The sequence below is a fragment of the Diadema antillarum genome, unplaced genomic scaffold (assembly GCF_040938485.1).
Source record: "Diadema antillarum isolate AM-2024a unplaced genomic scaffold, OU_Dant_1.0 scf00000092, whole genome shotgun sequence".
Classification (NCBI taxonomy): domain Eukaryota; kingdom Metazoa; phylum Echinodermata; class Echinoidea; order Diadematoida; family Diadematidae; genus Diadema; species Diadema antillarum.
The window spans coordinates 1,141,251-1,162,083 of record NW_027270981.1 but is presented as its reverse complement, the minus strand read 5'-3'; the positions used below and the strand labels follow the sequence as shown (position 1 = coordinate 1,162,083).

General features: G+C 42.5%; 1 protein-coding gene across 1 annotated transcript in view; it reads left to right on the top strand.

Moving 5' to 3' along the window:
* The window catches only part of LOC139718284 (uncharacterized), a 226,781-nt gene that overhangs the window by 196,046 nt on the left and 9,902 nt on the right, over positions 1-20,833 (top strand). Inside the window, exons 3-6 of the mRNA XM_071629768.1 lie at positions 3,730-3,897; positions 4,693-7,831; positions 8,262-8,407; positions 8,879-9,232. Of these exons, the coding sequence (XP_071485869.1) occupies positions 3,730-3,897; positions 4,693-7,831; positions 8,262-8,407; positions 8,879-9,232 (3,807 nt within the window). The remainder of the gene's footprint in view (positions 1-3,729; positions 3,898-4,692; positions 7,832-8,261; positions 8,408-8,878; positions 9,233-20,833) is intronic.

Sequence of the window (20,833 nt, the reverse complement as noted above, 5' to 3'; positions counted from 1 at the left end):
AGCCCCAGACTTTCCAAACCACATGAATATTCATAATTACGCTGTGTACTGTACACGTACACGCACGCACCGGCAGCACTTGATTGCCTCGTTTCTGATTGGTCAGTGAGGGTCGGACTTCGTCTCCGTCGCTTAGCCCAGGATTATTTTTTCGTTCTGTTTACACTCACTTGCTTGGCACCGCAATTGCGGTGCTAACCCCTGCTATTTTGCAGGGCCAGATAGTACCGTACTATCGGTGGGGCTAGCCCACTTTGGCAAAAACGAGTGTAAACAGAAAGTGGGCTAAGGATAGTCCCGTACCAACGGTGGGGCTAAGGCCCCCCCTTAGCCCCACCGATAGTCCGGGGCTAAGCAAAAATTTACAAGTGTAAAAAGCCCTTTAGGGGCCTCTTTTACCCCGGGGCCTCATTAGCCCCTCTCTCCCCTATAACCTACAGGCATTCATACTTATTGTATAGTGTAGGCATATGCATTTCGTTCTTTAGCTTCAAGCAATTGAAGTAGCTGATAGCTCACAAGAAGAAAAAACAAAGAAAGAAAGAGAGAAAGAAAGACAAAAGTTACATTTAGTGTTTATGATCTATATGACGACAAACAGCTGTTAAGTTTTTTGTTTTTTTACTTTGTCATTGTTGTTAACTATTTGACAGTGCCATTTACTGTAAAAGTGGATATTTTGGCGCTTGGCTGGGTGAGAAGAGTTTCGCGTGTTTTTAATTCCGCGGAATCAAGACATCAACCAGTGGAACATGTGGCATGCAAAAATATTCGCGTGCTTTTATTTTCGCGCTAGTTTCTGGTTGCACGAAATGCGCGAAAATTTCAACAACGCGAAAATTTCCACTTTTACAGTAGTATTTTCAGTTGTTCAGTATCATTTTGGGGGAAACAGCCTGTAAACAGTTGAGTCAGTAGCCTCATTTGATGAAGTAAGGTCAGATTTGTGGGAGGTGTGGCTGGGGCCCTATGATATAGCTCAAGATAACTTCCTCTTTGTGCTGATCTCATGCTCATTTTTTGTCGACTTGCATCGGCGGCGTGGCTCTGTGTGAAAACAATCCGGTTTAGGGATAGGTGCGACTAATTACATTGTACCTGTCGGTGTGATCCTCTTCAGTGCGTGGAGGGGGTTGAAAAGAATTATAGAGCATGAAGCCAAAGTTTTGTATACAAGAGATTTTGGGTACAAATGCGAAGTTCCCCTAATGTTGAAAAGGTGATGTCATCAAAGATAGTATTAAGGAAGCTTTCAGACTGAATATGACATGCTGCCTAATTCTGGTAATCAAATTGAGTGTGCTTGAAGTGACTTACATATTAAAAATAATAATAATAATAATCACATTACATTGTTCCATATATTTTTGATTAGTGGCTGTGGTATACATGAAATGTCAAGGGTACGTTTATAGGAAGGAATGACTGATGATATGAATTAGTGAAACTCCAAATTCTCTTTAAAAATGTCAAAGAAAAGTGAATTCCTTAATTGATTTCACATTTTTTTCACTCATTTTTGAGAGTTTGTGAGATGCAGGATAATTTACTCATTGTTATAAACTACTTATGTAGCAGTTTTCACACCTCAAAATCCAGCCAGCATGCTCATATTATGGATGTGCTGAAATGTGACAGGTGCATGATGTGCTTTATATTAAAACTCATCGCATTTGGACACCATGTGCAATTATCAGGAATGCCTGAATTTGTGAATTTGGAAAAGTTCAGGCCCTTTCGTATACAATGTAGTTTAACTGTATTTCAAACCTCTCTTTCATTCTAAGCGGCATCCCTGAATTTATACATCAGATGCCTCCTTCGTTGTTATTGCTAGTGCAAGTCATCACATTATTTTGAATATGCGCAAAATGAGACAGGGAAAACAGAGCAGGGAAAATACACTGACCGTTGAAGTCAACAATGGCAGAGTTATTTTGAGTGGCAGTTTCCAGATGAATTTGGCCTCTAAATCACAAATACTGGTGGCACCTCTTTGGTTCGTGGAGACCAGTGCTTGCTTGGGACACCAGACTTGACAGCTTCGAAGGTCCATGCTTACATCACTGCGTGTTTCAAATTCCATTCTTGTTCCTTCTTGGTCTCAAAAAAGTTGAATAGAGGAGAGCGAAAAGAGATTGAGTGAGGCAGAGAGAAAGCAAGAGTATATTGTGGTCAGTTAAAAAAGAAAGAACAAACAGATATTGTGGTGAAATCAACAAGTATGGGGCGTGCACAGTCATTGGCTCTTGTGGCTGAAGATGTCATTGTCTGGGTCTCAAAGAAAAATTGTGACGTCATTGCAGTGATTTCGCACATCATCGTAATTGGTGAAGCCTTAGAAGTGATATGGCAGAACTATTTTAAGACATTCTATCACCCCCTCCCCTCTGATCCCCCTTACCGCCACGAGCACCTTTCCAAGTACAACTGCATTTCATATTTGCCTATGGCATTTGTGGTTAATGAGATTATTTCAACTGTTGCCACATATCAGCATTTCGTCTCTAGCTGCCTAGTCCCTGACGTCCTTTCTTTCATTCCTTTGCTGTCTTTGATCTATCAATGGGATGACATCCTTGGCCAGTGTACTGCCAGTTATATGCCATTGAGCTGTCTTCCACTTCCTACATGTACATCATTTACCCCCCCCCCCCCCCCCCCCCGCATTCCTGGAATACTTCCAAATTCTGGTAGGATTCCCCTTCCCCATCTTGTTCGAGTCCCTAACTGAGCGGACAGAGATATAAATAGATGACAATTTCACGATAATCCCTCCCTTCGATAGCACTTCCATGCTGTGTTTGAGAATGGCGGGTCGCGAGATTGACCATAGGATAACACACTGGACTAAGACCGCCTGCGAGGGAGCTATATCCAGGATTGGGGGGGGGGGGGGGGTGGTGTGGCTGTTTGGGAAGTGATAGCTTTGCAGAGTGGACGTGACTACTGTGTTATTTTGAGTGGAAAGGTGGACATCCCTCAAACCTATTCATGCAGTGCTGCACTATCTTTGGCGATTGCTGCTGTCTTTTTAGGTCATTATAATTTATATAATTTGTCTGGTTCTATAATTTGTCTGGTTCTCAATCTGAGGCCGAAATGATAGGAGGTGCAACTGTCTGATAAAGAGTGCCTTATCAAATCTAATTACAATATATGTATATCCTGTGCTAGCATGTTAGTATAGTCTGATCAGCGATTATCAGCGAATGGCTTAAATGAGTGGATCATAGTAGATGAAAACTTTACACTCTTGAAGAGGTGAGAGAAAAGAGCAAAAAGATGAAAAGATGTGTTTTAACCCAATAAAGAACCATTTATGGTACACCAGTGCCTCTCCTGGCTGAAACGTCACCATATTTTTTTTTTCTCTATCTCTCTCGTCATGGATCATTGCCAAGTACCCATTCAGAGCAAAGAAGCACATTGTAATCAAAGCCTAAGCGGTCCTTGGAACGAATAAATTTTGCTTTGCTTCCTCTTCTATTGGGAGCATTACAATTTTTTTTTTTTTTTTTTGGGGGGGGGGGGGGATGAGGTAGGGGATTACTTAATGTAACCAGACAGTCATTAAGTATGAAGAAGCATTGTTATCAAAACATTTTTTTTTTTTTAGAAAGGTGCAGTAAACTGCTTCTTATGAATATTTCCTACTTTTAATGGTTGTCTCTGGTGCAGTCAATTTCTAAATGTCTTCTCTCTTCTTGTTGTCCTCTCCTTCTGCAGGGGTTCAGCAGCATCTGACTTCCGTGGTCCCAAGAGCCCTGATCTGAGGAAGCAGGCACAGGAGAACGCAGCCATGATGAAACACACAATGTACAGCGTGGACAACACTGACCCCGCCCCCAAGGAAGTCGCGGAACAGAAACCGGTCTTCATGAGGAAGAAGAAAGAGTGAGTTTTTGTTTGTTTGTTTGTGTGTTTGTGTGTGTGTGTGCTTGTGTTACGTGTTGAATTGTTTCATTTTGTGTTGTAACCATACATGAAAAATGTGAGCAGGTGAGGGCGCTCTTTCTCTTTCTCTCTCTCTTCCTCAATTTCTTTCTCTAACTCTCATGCTCAGCCTCCACTGGTCAACTCTCAAGTGCTATGGGAAATGAAAGCAGTGCATGCTGTAAAACCAGAAACAATTACAGCATGAAACTTTTGCAAATCGGCACTGGCATCCAGCGCATTGTATAAACGAACACTTTTGCGAGCATTTTACTTTTGTAATCCTTGGCTCGCAAAATTCGCAAAAATTTCATGCACGCGAAAATTTCTTGTTTTCGCAAGTAGTAGATTCTCTCCTTGTTAATCGTTCCTCTAAGTCACCTTGACATTGATGTGGATTTGTCACCTGTATTAAACGTTCACATTCATATTTCACGAGTGTCACTTTCCCTGTAACTTAACTCATTTCCATTCTGAATCACCCCTAGTGAATTGGAAATGACTCTTATTTCCTGTGGAGAAGTTTGATTTATTCTAAAAAAATCTTTTTTACAAGACATCAGAATAGAATAAGAAAGCTGTGAAAAATTGCACACAGTCATTGGAATGGAATTATCCTGCTTCTTGTCTGACATGTGGTGAATAAAGTGCAAAAGCAAGAAATCTTCGTCCTTCATTCATTTCAAATCTTTCTTTCAAGTTTCAAAAATGTAATTTTGTCTCTTTTCTGTTACTCTCTCATCTATCATCATGCAGAGGTCAAGCTCCTGTGCATCGCCCAAAGTCCTGGCACACAGATGGTAGGACTTACAGTCAACCTGACCTCACCAAAGTCCCGTCACCAAGCAAGATCCAAGAACCACCCCAGCCATCGTACAAGAACCCACCTTCAACTAGCTACGGCTACAACCAGTTCCACAGTGCCTCGGAGTCATCATTCCTGCAGTCTGGCCGATCCATTGGTAGCTTGAACAATAATAATGCCGAAGATGGTGTGGGCCCAACTCCGGGCTTTGTGAAGAAGAAAAAAGAAGCATATGAGCATGGTTTATCGCACAGTATGGACAGGATTAATGAGGAGCACTCCGACTTACGAGCACGCCGCATGTGGAACGAGCACCAGACGATCACGCAGGGTGTCAATCCAAAGCTTAGGAACATTGAGCTCGAGATTGAGCCCGCGGAGACATATCCAAAAGTTGTCATGGCAACGCAAATCAACAGTGCGCAGTCAAAGGCCGTCCTGGGCCGTCTTCCAGACAGTGGAGACCAGAGAGGTCAGAGGTATGGTGGTAGGCAGGACGTCAGCATACACGCCGTGCAAATGCCGCAGAGGCAGATTGCTAGCTCTGCAGACTCTGCTGTTCGTCGAAATTTTGTGCAAGCGCAAAGCAATCTTTCCAGCCAATCACAGACGAGCTACATGCATTCAATCTACCGTTCGAACATTGGAAACCCGCAGGGGCACAATGACGGCACTGTCCCAGAAAAGCGGATTCCACCAGTGGTTCCAAAGAGGGAGGATTCAATGTCAAAAACGCAAGCGTACTGTGGGCACACAAAAGCACAATCGTGGCCAGAGTCGACTTCAAGTCCAGACAGTACGAGTACAGTGACAATTTCTCAAGCGATTCATCACAGTGAAGTGCCTCCCGTCAAACTGTATTCAGGCACAGAGAAAGGACACAAGTCCCCGCCCAATTCTGCATCCCATCCCAACCCAAACAAGAATTCAAATAGTGCCACACAAGAAATCTACAAGGCCAGCCCTGTGTGGTATGACGAAGCCAACAACAAGATGTTCAGCTATGGGGAGAGCAAGCTGCAAGATGGCAGCTTCAAGTTTGATTTTGGCCTGGATGCCACAAGCTCCCCACCCTCTCCTCCCACACGGGACATTGATCACATCCCCACGAAACACAAAGGCAATTCCTCTCGGGGCACTGACAAGAGGTATGATACCAAAGATCACCTGATTCAGGATTACCGGAAGTATTTGGAGGAAGCTGAAGAGCAGCAGGAGAGTTTACGTTTGTCCATGGAGACAGGGAACCTTGAGCAAGATTCCCCGAGTCCTTACCCATCACTCTCCAGAACTCAGAATTTCGATAGTGCAACTTCAGTCCAGAAGACAGAATCAGCACCACTAGCACGCACCATGCCAGCGGCAGAGTCAACCAGGACATCGTGGTATGCCGAGGTGGAAAAGAGGAGGAACAGGTTGTCGAGCTCCTCTCAGGATGCTCTGACTTTTTCAGAGACAGAGATGAACAAGAGGAACAGCCTCATGGGACAGAGCAACGGCCGGACGTGGCGCAATCCCAGCGACAAACGTGACGATGAGTGGCAACGTGCAGGCATGTCCACCTCCAACGAGAGGCAAACAAGGCTTCCCCAGCAGCCACAGCCTCAGCAGCCCACCCCGCCCAGGAAATCCAGCCACTCGAGGCAATCGAGTGACATAGACTCGGCCAACGCGCCTCGTATGCGCTCGCCCATCAGCCCCATGCTAGTAGAAAATTTCAAGCCTCCCAAGCAGTCATATGAAATGCCAAAGCATGAGGAGAGTAGGGCACCCAAGAGTGAACAGCCCCGTGAGGAATACAACCTGTCCAGCACAATTGGCTTCGGTAGTGAAATTCCGGCCAATTCGATCCTCTCGAGATTGAAGAGGGAAGGGTCCTTTAAAGATAGGCAGGCTATGGAAGCAGAAAGGTCTGAGGGAAACGAGGCACTGGCCAGGAAAATTGTTGCACCAGACACAAAGCGGGATGCACGTCAGTTGGGTCTTTCAGATGATGTGTTCAGGTCCAGTCATAGGTCTGGGAAGAGTAACCACTCGAAGACGGGATCCTTCCACCAGGACATAAGAGGGCCTGCTGCCCCATCTGGTAACATGGACTCTCGTCTGAACAAAACAGCACCAATACATCAGCGCACACATTCCTCTGACATAGCCCAATACAGTACCAAATATGTAGGGAGGCTCGAGAGTGTGGATCGCAGGAGTGAGTCTGAGAGGCGGGTGTCGCGGGAAAACTCCTTTACAGACCATCCACGCAATGTGCAGGACACACGCAAATACTGGAAGAGGATGGACTCGCAACAGCAGAGCACAGACATTGACAGAAGTGACCATAAAAAATCCAAGTCTGACTCGGACAAGCAGCCAAATGTGGAGGATCGGAGAAAGAAAATTTCTGACCCTTCAGACAAAATCCCAGCTTTTCGTAAGGTGTCAGACCCCGACAGCAAATATCAAATCAAGGAAGCTTTGAAGAACTTTGTGCAAACCAAGCGCTCCCCCACTGGTTCACAAAGCAGCCCTTCCAGCTCTCGACCACCGAGTATATCCAACTCCGAGCAGTCGCTAAGTCGCTATGATGAAATGTACCATTCGAACATTTCCCTTTCTAGCTACGGCAGCAGTAGTAGGCACCATTGGCAAGACTCAATATCAAGTGTTGGGTCCTACTCCTCACAACCACCCCACCACCAAGCGCAGGACTCTGGCTTTGGATCGAGCAATGACCTCTCGCAAGTCCGGAGTCACCATTCCCCTCCCCAGACAGGTGTCGTCTCCCAAAACGAGTACCGACTCGCATCAACCATGTCTTTCGAGATGCAGCAGAGCCACAGCCGGCCGGTCAGTGCCCCTATCTCTCGCTCATCATCAGTCAGCCAGCTCCCAACCCAGTATCCACCAAACCCAGATCGCAGAAGGAGCCAGCAGCACTACACCCATCATAATCGGCTGCAGTACCAGCGGATGTCGCTAGATTCAGCGGTGTCACTAGCCAAGGGCCAGGAAAGATCGCGACTGGGCCAGATATCTCCAGAGGACCGATCTAGAGTATCACCAACAAAGCAGATGTCACCGGCTGGGTCATATAATGTAAGAACACTACCCTCATTATTATACCAACCTTTTACTTTGAGCAATTTTACATACTTCCTCTGCTTTTTGACAAATCACTGTGATAAATAGTCTTATGGCATTTTATTTACTTATTTTTTTTGAAGATGACCAAAGCATTCTTGAAGAGCACATCTCTCACATTTTTATGATGCAGGAAGATGAAAGAGAAGCATATTACAGAAATTAAGATAAAAAAGTATGATTTGGCAGAACTGTCCTACAGAGACATGATACTTTTAATGCCTTAGTATGAAGTTTGAACAGCCGCAGTGTCTGTGTGAATCACATAGTGGAAAATGACACCATAACAGTAGTAGTGTTGGTTTGTTTTTCAGTAAGTGAAGATTAGAAAAAGAGAGAGAAAAACAATTCAGTCTGATGTAGACTCTCTTCTGATCTCCCCCAGAGTAATATTGCTGAGCGCAAAACCATCCCCAAAGTCACAGAGGAAGAGGAGACGGTACCGGAAGTCGCAAGCGTCTATCGATCTCTGCAGCCAGAAAGCCTCAACATCTTCCAGTTTCCACCGACGGGAAAAGTGGAACCAATGAGGTAGGGAGGAGAGAAAAAAAAAAGAATCATACTCTCCACCAGGGAGCAGTGAGTGCTGAAAGTAGTCTGTCACAAAGTTTCATCATCAACCAGCTTAAACAAAATGGTGTGAAACATCCGTGACTCATCGTCCTGAGAGTCAAGGGACCAAGCATCTCATCTTTTCAGAAGCAGTTTCTAAGAGATACCAAACTGGTGTCCAAAATATTATCTTTACCAGTTGTTGTTGAAACTTAAGAACTTGTGCATTGCCTGTGTCAAGTTTCTGTTGCATTGTGCCTTGTCTTGAAAATTATGCCTTATTTTTTTAGTAATGTCTGGATTTGCGTGAACGTAGAAGTTGTTTTGTTTATTGCACGTGTACATTCACATCAATATAAAAATTGTGAGACAAATTGCACCTCATCCTGAAAATATCATGTTGCTTTTTAATACAACAGTTTTTCCAACACTTATCTTTTCCCCCTGCAGCACAACATCAACTTCACCACAGAAGACGCTCAAGCATTTTGATTCTCCTCCCAAGGGAAGTAGCGGTGATCACAGGGAATCGGGGGATGTCATCAGTCCGCCTCCTCCACCTACACCAGTCACCCCATGGGAGGGGAAGGACATGGATTTTCCCCCTCCCCCACCGGAACTGGTGTCCGACGGCCATGCCAGCCCTGCAGACAGCCCAAGGAGCAGCCCGAGACAAAGTCCGAAGCAGAGCTCTCCCCGGCTCAGTCCTGTAGAGCAGACTGTACAGTACTCAACTAAAGAGGGCAGCAAACCTCAGCTAGTCATGGAGAGGGTCACACCTGTCCGAGCTGAATCTGTACAACAGTGAGTAGCTTACTGTGAATTAATCTTAGTGCCTATGTTTGTGGTGTGTGTGTGTGTGTGTGTGTGTGGGTGTGTATGTGTGTGCTTTTGTGTATTTGTTTGTGTCTGTAACTTATGTGTCTGTGTATGTGTTTGTGTGAATTATTCCAGGTTTGTTCTTATACTAGCAACTGAAAGTTCAACAGCAGGTCAAAACATCATTGTGTTGGTTGTGTGGGAAAAGGGGGGAGGGACGTGGAAAGGGAGCATGAATCTCATGGACACTAAATGGAATTTACCAGTCAGTTATATAAGAATTGAATTGAAGCCATATATTTTCCCCCGTCATAGACAGTCTCTCCTGCCCCCCCCCCCCCGAACTGATAAGTGCAATGCCTCTATCTGTTATGAGAAACCCCCACAAAGAAAAAAAATTCCTCATGTTACCTCTGTCAGTCTCAGTAGCTGATACATTATACCGACACATACACAACACACACACACACACACAGTGTTTGATGCCTATTTATAGAGACTTCTTGTTTACAGTTTAACTTGCTGTTTACTCCATTTGCAAGATTATTGATTACTTGCTTCTAAATATAGTTTACACATTCCAAGCTGGTTTTAGGCTCCTCCCAGAAAACCAGGGTTCATCACAATGGCATTTATTTGCTTGTCTGTCATTTTAAAAAAAGAAGAAAATAACGAAAGCAGACATTCAATGTGGGACTTTTTTTAGATTAAAAAAAAAAACAACAACCCAAATCATGTCTTTAATACACTTGAGAGTAGCGTAGAGTTCGGTATGGAGCAGTATTTTTCCCCCTCAGATAAAAAATTCACCATGTGTCTGGCAGTTACAGTACCCTTGGATGTAAGATTAACTGTGGACATAATTTATTCAAACAAAGTGGTGTATTTCATTCTGGAATAGAAGTGGAGCACTTCTTCACCCCTGCTTTGCCTTGGTAACCTTAGCAACGTCAGCAATAAGGACAAATCAAAGTGCTTAATGTATTGATCAAAATGATATCCACATGTGTTTTCTTCTTCTCCATCTCCTTTATTTTTTTTGTTCTCCAAGAGCTTGCTTTCCTCTGAATTTATTATAGCTGTAAAACGTTTGCTTTTTGTCCACACTCTCTGGGGTCTTGTATGACCGCTTTGAGGTACAAACTTCATCCATACGGGGGCAGTCTCAGTTGAAAAGAGAAAGGAGAACTTGCCCAAGTACAACTATACTCAGGACTCGTCCTCAACGGGTTGATGTCAAACTAGAGATGAGAGTTTAGAATGTAGTACTGAGAATGCATAACCGAAGGATTTTTTTTTTTTTTTCAGTCGACACTTGTCAGTGAGAACAATATTCATCTTAAAGATACAGACTGTATGCATGTTGTGGGATTATCTCTACAGCTGAGTGCTGTAGGGCCAGCACACTTACCTTGGATAGTTTTTTTAGTACAAAGCTAAATGTCCTCGTGCTCATTTCTTTGTGACCTGCTAAAAAGCAGATTAAAACTTTTTTCCCCTACAATGTTTTTAAAGTGCTATTGGAAAAACAGAAATAAGAGCTATAAGGGGATTGAAATTCATATGCTTTACAGTTAATGTCCATCCCAACGAATGACTTGTCTGGCTGATGGAATTCATATACCAAGGTTTAGATTAGGTAGAAACACACAAACCAGAGATAAAGATCACACATGCCACATAGGATTAGTGCAAGGATAGGTAAACATTCATTTAGGTTCTTGCTGTACCCCATCCCAAGTCTGTCTAGATGTCTTTGTATGCATGTGTGTATGCGTGTGTGTGTATGTGTGTGTGTGTGTGTGTGTACATATGCATTTGTAGGTGCTTTTCATTTGTAGATTTTTATGTTCCACTGAATTAAAGGCATTGACAGTGATTGGAATTTGCATGGTTGAGCAAGTGTGAGCTCAACAGTTGTTAAACATGCCTCATGCAATGTGAACAGTCACATATTTTGCAGAGTTTGCTCTTTTATTTTTCATTTGACAGTCCTTTCTTGTGTTGTCACGTGATAATTCTAGACTAGGAAATCCTGTTTCTGAGGTCAGACACATTTTGCATAAAGATTAATACATTCACTCGCTGTGTTTCGATCTCTTCCATTTTGTTATGTTGTCATATTGTCATTTGAGACTCCAGAGGGCAGTAGCACTGTACTCACAGCATTGAGTTTTCACACAACTGGAGATGATTTATACAGTGGTTGTGATAGCACAATATTCGGTTAGTGGGTACATTTCCTGTCGTGCACCCGAAAGTCTACTTCATTTTGGCCACATGGTCTTTTACCTGGAGGATCACGTTTCATTTGATAGATTGTGCATTATGCAGAAAATTGCCTACAACTGCCTGGAGGTGAAATGGAAACACAGAGAAAGAATGCCATTGATTGTGCTGTATGCTATTACACAAAATCACGGGCTCCGCTCGACCCACAATGAGTTGACAAGTGTTGAGGATAAATCATATGAAGTTGGGAAATATTTTCCTTACCCCCTTGTTCCTCCCCCCCCCCCATCCCCCTTTTTCCTTCTTTACCATTAATTCTGAAATTTACCCCTTTTTCATGCCATCCCCTTTTACTGACTTGAGAAAAAAAAAAATCAGACCTCAAACATAGGTCACTGACTTCGAGTGCTACAAGCCCACACATTGGAAAATATTATGCTCTACATCAAAAAATGTTCTGAGAAAGGCTGCTTGAATAGGAACTCAAACGGACCACCATGTTAAGTCATGTACTGGATCGTTAGTGGAGGCTGTGGATGAGGGATGATAAAACCATACTTTGGCAGATTGGCTTGTGACATGCTTGATGATTTTCTCAATTTTACTTGGGGGGGGGGGGGGAAGAGAGGTAACGGACCATAAAAACTGAGGGAAATGTATAGAAGTTGTTAGTATTTCTAGTCAGAGCTGGCAGAGAAATTAAGGTTTTGGTTCAACAACACTTGGCAACTGCCCAAAGTATTCACCATTTTGGATTTTAATGATATGTGAAGTCAACAGCATACCGGCAGATAATAACATAGCCTGTTCTAAATGTTGCTGGTTGGACATTGATGGCAGTTTCAAGATTCTTTCTGACAAAAATCCCTTCAATGTGTGTGTGTGTGCATTTTGTTTGTTTGTTTGGCTTTTTTTTTTTGTCTGCATGGGCCAGTAGTGCAGAAAGACAGAAAAGTATTCGATTTAAAAACCATTGCTTGGGGGGGGGGGGGGGGGGATGATGAAAATGGGACAAACAAATAAATAGATTCCGATGCCATTGTTGCAGTGACAGGTTGGCCGTGTGAGCTCACCCGTGGTAAATCCATACTGAGATTTACAGCTTTATCTCAATTGTCACACTGATTCCTCGTGACATCTACCCAGAAGTTGCTTTCTCCACCCCCACCCCTCCCCACCTTAAATGTTTTCTCATAAGAGAGTAGAATGAGTGGGGTAGAGAGGAAAGGGTCTAAATGGAAGGTGTAAGGAAACAATAATTACTGGGTATTCGATTGTAGATATTAACCAATTTATACCAGTTGCAGGTATGCAGCAAATGTATAGGCCTACATATTAGGTAATGGTAATCCTGGAGATCTCTCTTTATTTTAATAGGAAAGTGGATGTATTGTATGTAGGAAGTCCTCTTACCAATTATTATACCACTTTTGATTTGAGGTCAGCAGTCTTGGTCAGCCTGGAATCAGGAGTTTCTTGTGAATACTCACATACAGTCTTGGTGTCATCATGTTAAAACTCTTCAGATTCCATACATGGGGTTGACCCCAAACTGCACTGTTCTTCCTCCTCCTTCCCCTTCCACCCCCACCCCCCATTCCCATCTGTATGATGATGCTAGCTAGCACACCCCCATTCCCATGAATGGACTTGTCTCACTGTGCCTCCCTTGAGTGCATCCAAGCCTCCCGATTAGACTGAGCCACTTGTTTGCGAGAGGTTAGTGTGACAACTGTGGGGACTGCTGAGCAACAGTGGGACGGGTGTCATACTCCAACCTGTCCCAACCGCAGACACCAATTACAGACACCTTTCTTTGCCTGAGAGATTTGGGAATCTAAACCTGTGTTTTCTTCATGGTATGGAGCTGTGTTGCCACAAGTTGGAAAACTTTTTGCAAGGTAGATTTATAGTCCTCTATGCTATACCTGCACGAATCATGTTTAATAGGATTTGAATTGTCATGTAGCTGCTAATTTGCCATTATATTACAACAAGAGTGGCTTAGTATGTATGATTTTGATATAAAGGTAAGGTGTAAGCATTTGTGTGTGTGCATTTGTGTGTGTGTTTGTATGTATGTGTGCTCAGCTGGATGTGTGTTGATTGTACATGTCATCGTAGTTAGTGTTTGTTAGCTAATCTGAGTGTGTCAGCTGAGTTTTATTAATTTGCATGGAGTAATCATGATGCCTCAATGTCATGTAGGAAGTACATTGTACTTGTGTGCTAGAGAAATCCAGTCTTTGCTGATTACTTTGATTAGAACTTCATTCAGCTGTCATACAGTTTTAAGGTAATATTTTGCTGAGAAGACAAATATATTTTCAGGATGTGTACCTGTGGAGTTGTGGGAATGCATATGTGTACTTCTACTCTTAATGCTAATTTGTATATCTCTAAAGCGATTTAGAGGAAAACTCAGTTGAAATTTTGATCTCCAGTAGCATTTTGTATTCCAAATTTATCAAATGTCAGGCAAATACCATTACCACAGGGTCCCTCTAAGCATATGGCAGTGTCATTAAGAAAGGCTACAGTGAATATATACACATCTACCAGCATGTGCTTAAAAACATTTGGCTACGAGATTTGTGATAGATCTCTCTTTGGAGAGGAATAACCAGCTGTTTAAGTGAAGAACAGATGGCAGATCGAAATTCAACAGTAATCCATATGTATCCCTATCTCCATAGTGTGATCACTTGCTTTATAGGCCTATTGCTGAAAATGCACAGCCAAGTATGTGACATTGGTAGATAGGAGTGCCAACCCGTGTGAGTCAAGTTGAGCTCAGAGAGACTGTCCAGAGGTAATTTCGTCCCTTTTGTGAAGTTAATCTCCCTTCCCCTTCCCCTCCCTGCTTTCTCTTTTTGCTTGTTGAGGATCTTGTGCAGCGAGATTCCAAAATTGGTATGTGACGTGGTCAGATTCGTTTTCGAGAAGGACTCTTTTTCTTTGTACTCGCTGACCCTTTTGATATTTTTGACCATCACTGTGGTATGGCGTCCAGGGCATGGCAGCCTATTCAAGTGCTCAGACAATGTCACCCCTCAAATTGAAGCTTACTCCTCAAATTGTAGTGACGATACCATGGCCCAAATCGACCACAAGTCAAGTGACAAATCGCAGTGGTATTTCCCGTGTAGTGTTGGGGGAAACCCTATGGAATATAATCTCTCTCCATCCCATCTTTTCTTCTCTCTCTACTAAATAAAAAAAGAACAAAGCCAACAACAAAACAAACATTCGGCAGATTCTTCCCAGTGATTATGATGAAAGGTGTGACTTGTGATGAAATACTAAGCCGAGATTGTGTCTGGTTGCTGGTTGGAATTGTGTTTTAATATCAATGACAGATCATTATGTGTCTGAGCTCCAAAGGAAACTGAAAGGACCAAGGTGGAAAGATGACTACTCTGTGACTCATCCTCACACATGTGATAATCCCATTCCAAAAGAGAAGGTGTCAGAAAACCACTTGCCCATCTCCCCTTAAGGGGGTCAGTTGGTGAGCATGTAGGGTGTAGCTTTCTGTGTTACACCTGAGCAACTATACCTTGAGACTTGGGTGGAGACTATGGCTTTCTCAAATTTGGCCACAGGGGGATTGGCTGACTTTTGTGCGATCTGTGCATAGCACACAAAGAAATTATGGCATCTCGCCTAGAAATCTGCATCCAATGAGGCTTGGGAGATTTCTCTCCTCCAACAAGAATGAGGAGTTGCTAGGTAACCGCATCTTTCATCAGCGAACAAAGGAAGTGGAAAATGATGGGGATGAAAAAGAACCAAACCTCCATATTTTTTTCTTTTTTCCATGTAGCATATTCAGGATGAACCATATCCACTGCTTTGATCAGGCTTTTGAAAGGAAAAATTTTCTGTGTTTGAAAAGAATTGAAGTTATAACAGGAAAATGATGAAATAGATCCATCATCATTGTATCACATCTTTTAAAAGAGAATATGTTTAGAATGTGATGTCAGTGTTGCTTTGCATTTATCTATATGTAGTTTGCATAGCTTGAAATCTATTTGAGGTAGACTAGTAAAAACTAGGATCTGAAAGTTCTGTGGGTGTTCTGATGCGGTGCTTGCATCACAGATTAGCGGTGGTCTGATATCTTAGCAATGAGTCATAGTGCGACATAGGGAAATAACCATGTTAGAAGTACTGTACATTGAGCATTTGGCTAGCCGGCAGGCCTGTTCATAAAATACTGAATAGCAGCAAGATATTTCTCTTCCCTTTTTCTTTATTTTTGCTAGTACACACAGTGTGGTTTCATGCCAACTTTATAGAGCATTGAATCTGATTTTTGGGGATAAATTGTGCTTGTTCCGAGTTCATTTTATTTTTTAATGGGTGTATGCATGAACTGAAGAAAATGGATGGGAGTAATGAATGCTTGTGCCATTGGGCGGAAATTGCCAAGTGTGCCCTATTGTAATATTTGCTTCCGTGTATATAGGAAATACATGAGTAATTTTCAGAATTCTATTATATGAGGAAGTGGTGGAATAAAGGAGTAGTATAAGAATAGCTGCCTGTATTTCAGCAATTGGTTCTCAGAGATTTATCATTGGGACATGCGATTGAGTGGAATAATTGATCAGGTGGCGAGCATTCAGTGTAGGCAGTGCCTTGGTCATGGTTTGATAGAGTTTCTATGCGAAGCTATATTGGGTAAAGAGAGTGGGGTGCTTGTACTACCCATGAAGTAAGTCAAGGAGACTCGTGACAATTTGAATCGTGAGATTTAGATAACAGGCGGGGGAAATCATAACTGTAACAGCATAACAGGTTACATGAACAGGTTAAATGAACAGCCACCAAGTCACACTTGGGGGGGGGGGGGAGACCTGTTTGTATAGCTTCTTGAACACAGAAGAATGTATGATCAAACAGAGTGTTGAGCTTTGCCAATGAACTTACCATCCATGGACATAAGAGTTTGAGTAAACATCAATGGAAGATGAAGGTGAGTTGTTTAGAAGGAAGAAAAAAAAAGTGAAAATAAAACCATATTGGAGATGACTCACAAGCACTTGGCGATAAGGCACTTTCGTTTTTTTCTTCGTTGACCTCTTGGGGCAAATAGGCGAGTTTGACTATATACTACAGAACCACAAAATAGCACAATGTGCCTCTCATCTGCAGAGTAGTAACCTTGCAGAGGAATTTGTTTTTACAAGTATGAAGTTTAATGATGTCAGGTATATCAATGACTCCAGACTTGCGTGTTTATGAATATTACAAAGACTAGCAATTGTCATTGGTGTACTCTATGGCTGAAGGATGAAGCTCGAGACTGTCAGGTGGTAGTAGAGGGGAGGGAGTAACATGGGGGGGGGGGGGGGGCTAGGGTATGATGCTAAGACATGCTGTGGTTATTTTGCAGCCCAAGTTGAGTCATGCCTCACTTCTACGCTGAGATAAACTAGATCATGAGGAATAGATGCTAATATTTCAGAATCCCTGACTTTTGAGGGAGAGGCATACTGAGACGGAAAAAAAAACCGAGTTATTTCGCACCTTTTGTGTGCTTTGCTTTTACATACTAAAAAAAAACAAAAAACAAGCCATATCCTTCTTCCTCCTTTTGGGCAGTTTCTGTGTAGTTTACCCAATTTGCTCTACCCCTCTGCCGTTAATATACAGTGTAGGCCTACATCCCATCCTTGCCATTCATACTTCGTAGAACTTTCCCCCTACCTGTTCCTTTCTGTTCTGAAAGTGTTTGCAGCGAAAATATGCTTCACTGCAAAACAGGAGCTGGTTGTAACGGGTTTCCCCCAAGCCGTTCCGTTTGTATCCATCCTCGCTTGATGGATTCTACGGAATTTGACGCAATTATGAATTCTGTGAAGGCACAGTCGACTGAAATAAACAACCTCGGAAAGGGAACGTTTTTTGGGGGAGACCTTTTTTTCCACAATGAAAAGTGTGACTTTAATGGCTGTTGTAAACAATGCAATTGTACCAGGGCATCTGTAGCCTTTATTTCTCGCTGACAAGAGGCTAAGCTCAGTCTTGATTGTAAACACAAGTGATAAATGGGGATACAGCTAGAGGTGTAGGCTCTCACTGGTCTGAAATTCAGAATCAGTTGTGAAGAAGCAGTTCAGAAGGGAATATTTAACACTTGCTGTGCTAGGGAGTTTGGACAGTTGGTACAATGCTGTGGGTTTTTTGTGGGCCAATCAGCACTCAAAATGCACAAAGGGTTAGTGAATTGATTGCAAGATCAGCTTAGTTTGTAGGTAGTTTTGTGTGTACTATGTAGGCCTATATGCGTGATAGTCATCATGCAGAATAATATTCAGGAGAATTTCCCAGAGCCTGTCTATACTGCAAATGTCTGTACAGGCCCTATCTGCCAACTGTCGACCAATCGTAGTGCATAGTTACCTGATTTGTTATCTGCTAACTACTGAAATCTATTATTCTGACCAGACATGTACAAATATCTGATATACAACCCTTGATTGAATAGTGAATTCAGTTCACATCTTCTTCTTTTTTTTTTTTTTTTTTTTTTTTTTTTACCATTCAAAGTGAGTTCTGGTTATGAATAGATTGCCTCACTGTTAATATGGAGAACAGCAAAAGTACAGCATTGTATCTTGTGTTAATCTGCCAATGTTGCTATTTGAGTCATGTCGTAATACAGATTGAGTCAGTGCCGGCATTCTTCAGGCAAACCTCAGAGCCGAGAACTAAACCACCTATTTAAATCCCAGCAGAACAAATCTCCTCTTCATTCAAAACCCTAAATGCAAGATTTGTGTCACTGAGGCTTGGAAATGTGAATTGCCTCTTAGTGGTAACATTTTGCCCTTTTTTAGAAGGGGATGTGGAAAATAATGGGAGAGGAAATGTAGACAGTTAACCTTGGGGTGGAATTATGGCAATACCCAATCTCAGTCAACCTCTAAAAGGACAATGTATTAGGGATCGAATTCTACTTTTGTAAGATGAGTGAGCCATGCTTGAAACCTATGGGGGAAATTGTCTGTGTCAGTATGCATTTATCAGGTCAGGACCGAGGGTATCCATAGTACTTGCCATTTCAGTGTTCTTTATCTGTGACACTTGAGGATCCGAAGACTATTACAAGTCTTGCGTACATAACTGTGGCTAGTATAGAAAGGTGACAAAAAATGTGACCAAAGTGCCTTAACTCACATGATTAAAGTCAATTTTGTTTTGTTTTGTTTTTTCTTTTGTTTTGTTTTGGGGTTTTTTTTCTTGCTAGAAATGCATTCTTCCCCTGCATGATTTAAAGTAAATTCATGATTCAAAGTAAACTCATGATTCAATGTAAACTGCTGACCAGTGAATCATACTGTCCAAGGGCACTGACCACACCACTGAACCATGGGGGGGGGGGGGGTTCGTCTGTGGTATCCATGTTTGCTTAGGACTATACATAAGTTTTTTATGCAATTTTCCTGCCACCTCTGCCTAGATCACTGTGGAGCAGCAGACTATTTTTGGCCCTCCAACCTCTCGAAACAACCTCCATGAAATATTTATGCAGTTCTAAGGAACACAAGTATCATGCTCTCCAAATGACAGTCAGACCTGTACTTCATTTACCCAACCAGCTATAAACTGCATGAGGTTGAACCGCACAAGTGATAAACTTTGAGATACCACATCCACCCAGATAGACACCAAATATGTTACTGTCTGGATCAAGTCGTGATGTGAATGAGTACGATGTAAAACATTGGCCTAATCGCTTCTGGTTTTTGGAGTTCCTTAACCCGCAGGGCAGTGAACTTGAATGACCCAATAGGTCACCCAGGCATCCTTTCAAGCATTGCCCTGCTATTTCCCCACACTGGTATCCCAACTATCGCATAGAATTGCATCTTGCCAGGAAGGGGCTACCAGCCTGTTATCCATCCTCTCAGTACACCGTACAGAACCCTCTGATGCATCGCCCTTGGTATATGGCCATAGTATGAGTATATTCAAGGCATTAGCATTCCTTGAAATTCCACTGCTGTGAGTGTAAGGCTTAAATTCAAACTGACTTTTTTTCTAGCATTTCTGAGTGAAGTGGGGATTTGGCTTGTGTTCTGTAATTCACACCATTATTTTTTTCAGCAGTGTTTTGGACAATCAGAGAGTTTTGCATACATTCCTTGTATTGGTGTGCCAAACTGGTGAGGAGAGAGCTCTGTGTGTGACAATTGAACCAAAAGGGGCTTTACTGGACTAGTTACACACCACTAACAGAGGTATTTCCCTAAATCTCCACTGCTTGCCTTCAGTCTAGAGCCCTAGGAAGTGAGCTTCCCCGTTTACTCCCCCTCTCTGGTAAGAACCCCTTATCCATTGTTGAAACAAGTTTGCAATTGAAGAAGGAACAGTTGGTAATCCTACAAAGCGGTCCTGAACAAATATGGTGGGAAAAAAAAAACATAATCAGTTTGGGTCTTTGGTTTGGTACCTTATCTTTCAGCAGCTCAGTCATTTCTGTATCCTTTTCAAATCAGGATTTTTTTTCTTTAATTCATTCAGTTGTTATTGTTGAGGAGGATCTAGAGGAGAATGCAGTTGCAAGTATAAGCAAGCTATTTATTATTGGTTCAACATGTGGGTATGTGTCTGAGAATACCTACTCCAAAATGTTCCAAAGATTTTTTACAAGTTTCTTCTGCAGTCTGCTGTGTGTGTATGTGCGTGTTTGTGCATTGGCATTGCTTCTTCTTGCCAGAATCATACATGTATCCATGCATGATTTATTTTTCTTTAATTCTTCATGTGTAAATTGCATGGGAAACTTAATGTTACTGCCTATAGTGTGTATGTTGTTGTTGTGAGAATAATCATATGAATAGTGAATCTCAGTCAGTCATGTCTGTTTATATAAACTTTGTTAAGTAGGGTGTGGTATGTGAAGCTTTTCTAAACTTGTTCTCTTCTCTCCCCTTACCATTCATATTCTACGTATTTCTCCTCCAAGGGTCCAGTGAGTTTTTTGTGAGCTTTATCCCCAGTAGTTACTGTCTTGCAAATTACAAATTCTTCCCTTTGTGATGAGATGGGAATTTCGCCGTTAGTGTACCAAACTTCTCTGGCTGCACTTCTTTCTCCCTATCTCTCTCTCTCTCTCTCTCTCTCTCTCTGTTTACTCTTGGGTTTGTGACCTGATTTTTGAGCAATGCTTTTTTTTTTCTTTCGTTCTTGCTAATCAGATACCAGTCAATGCAGTGATTCTGTCCATCCCCCCCCCCCCCATTATTACCCCTATCCGAGCAAGGTGATGTAATTGGTATGTGCTTATTGGCTGAGGATGCCAAAGACCGGCTGATAAAAAGCAGTTAGTTCTGTGAT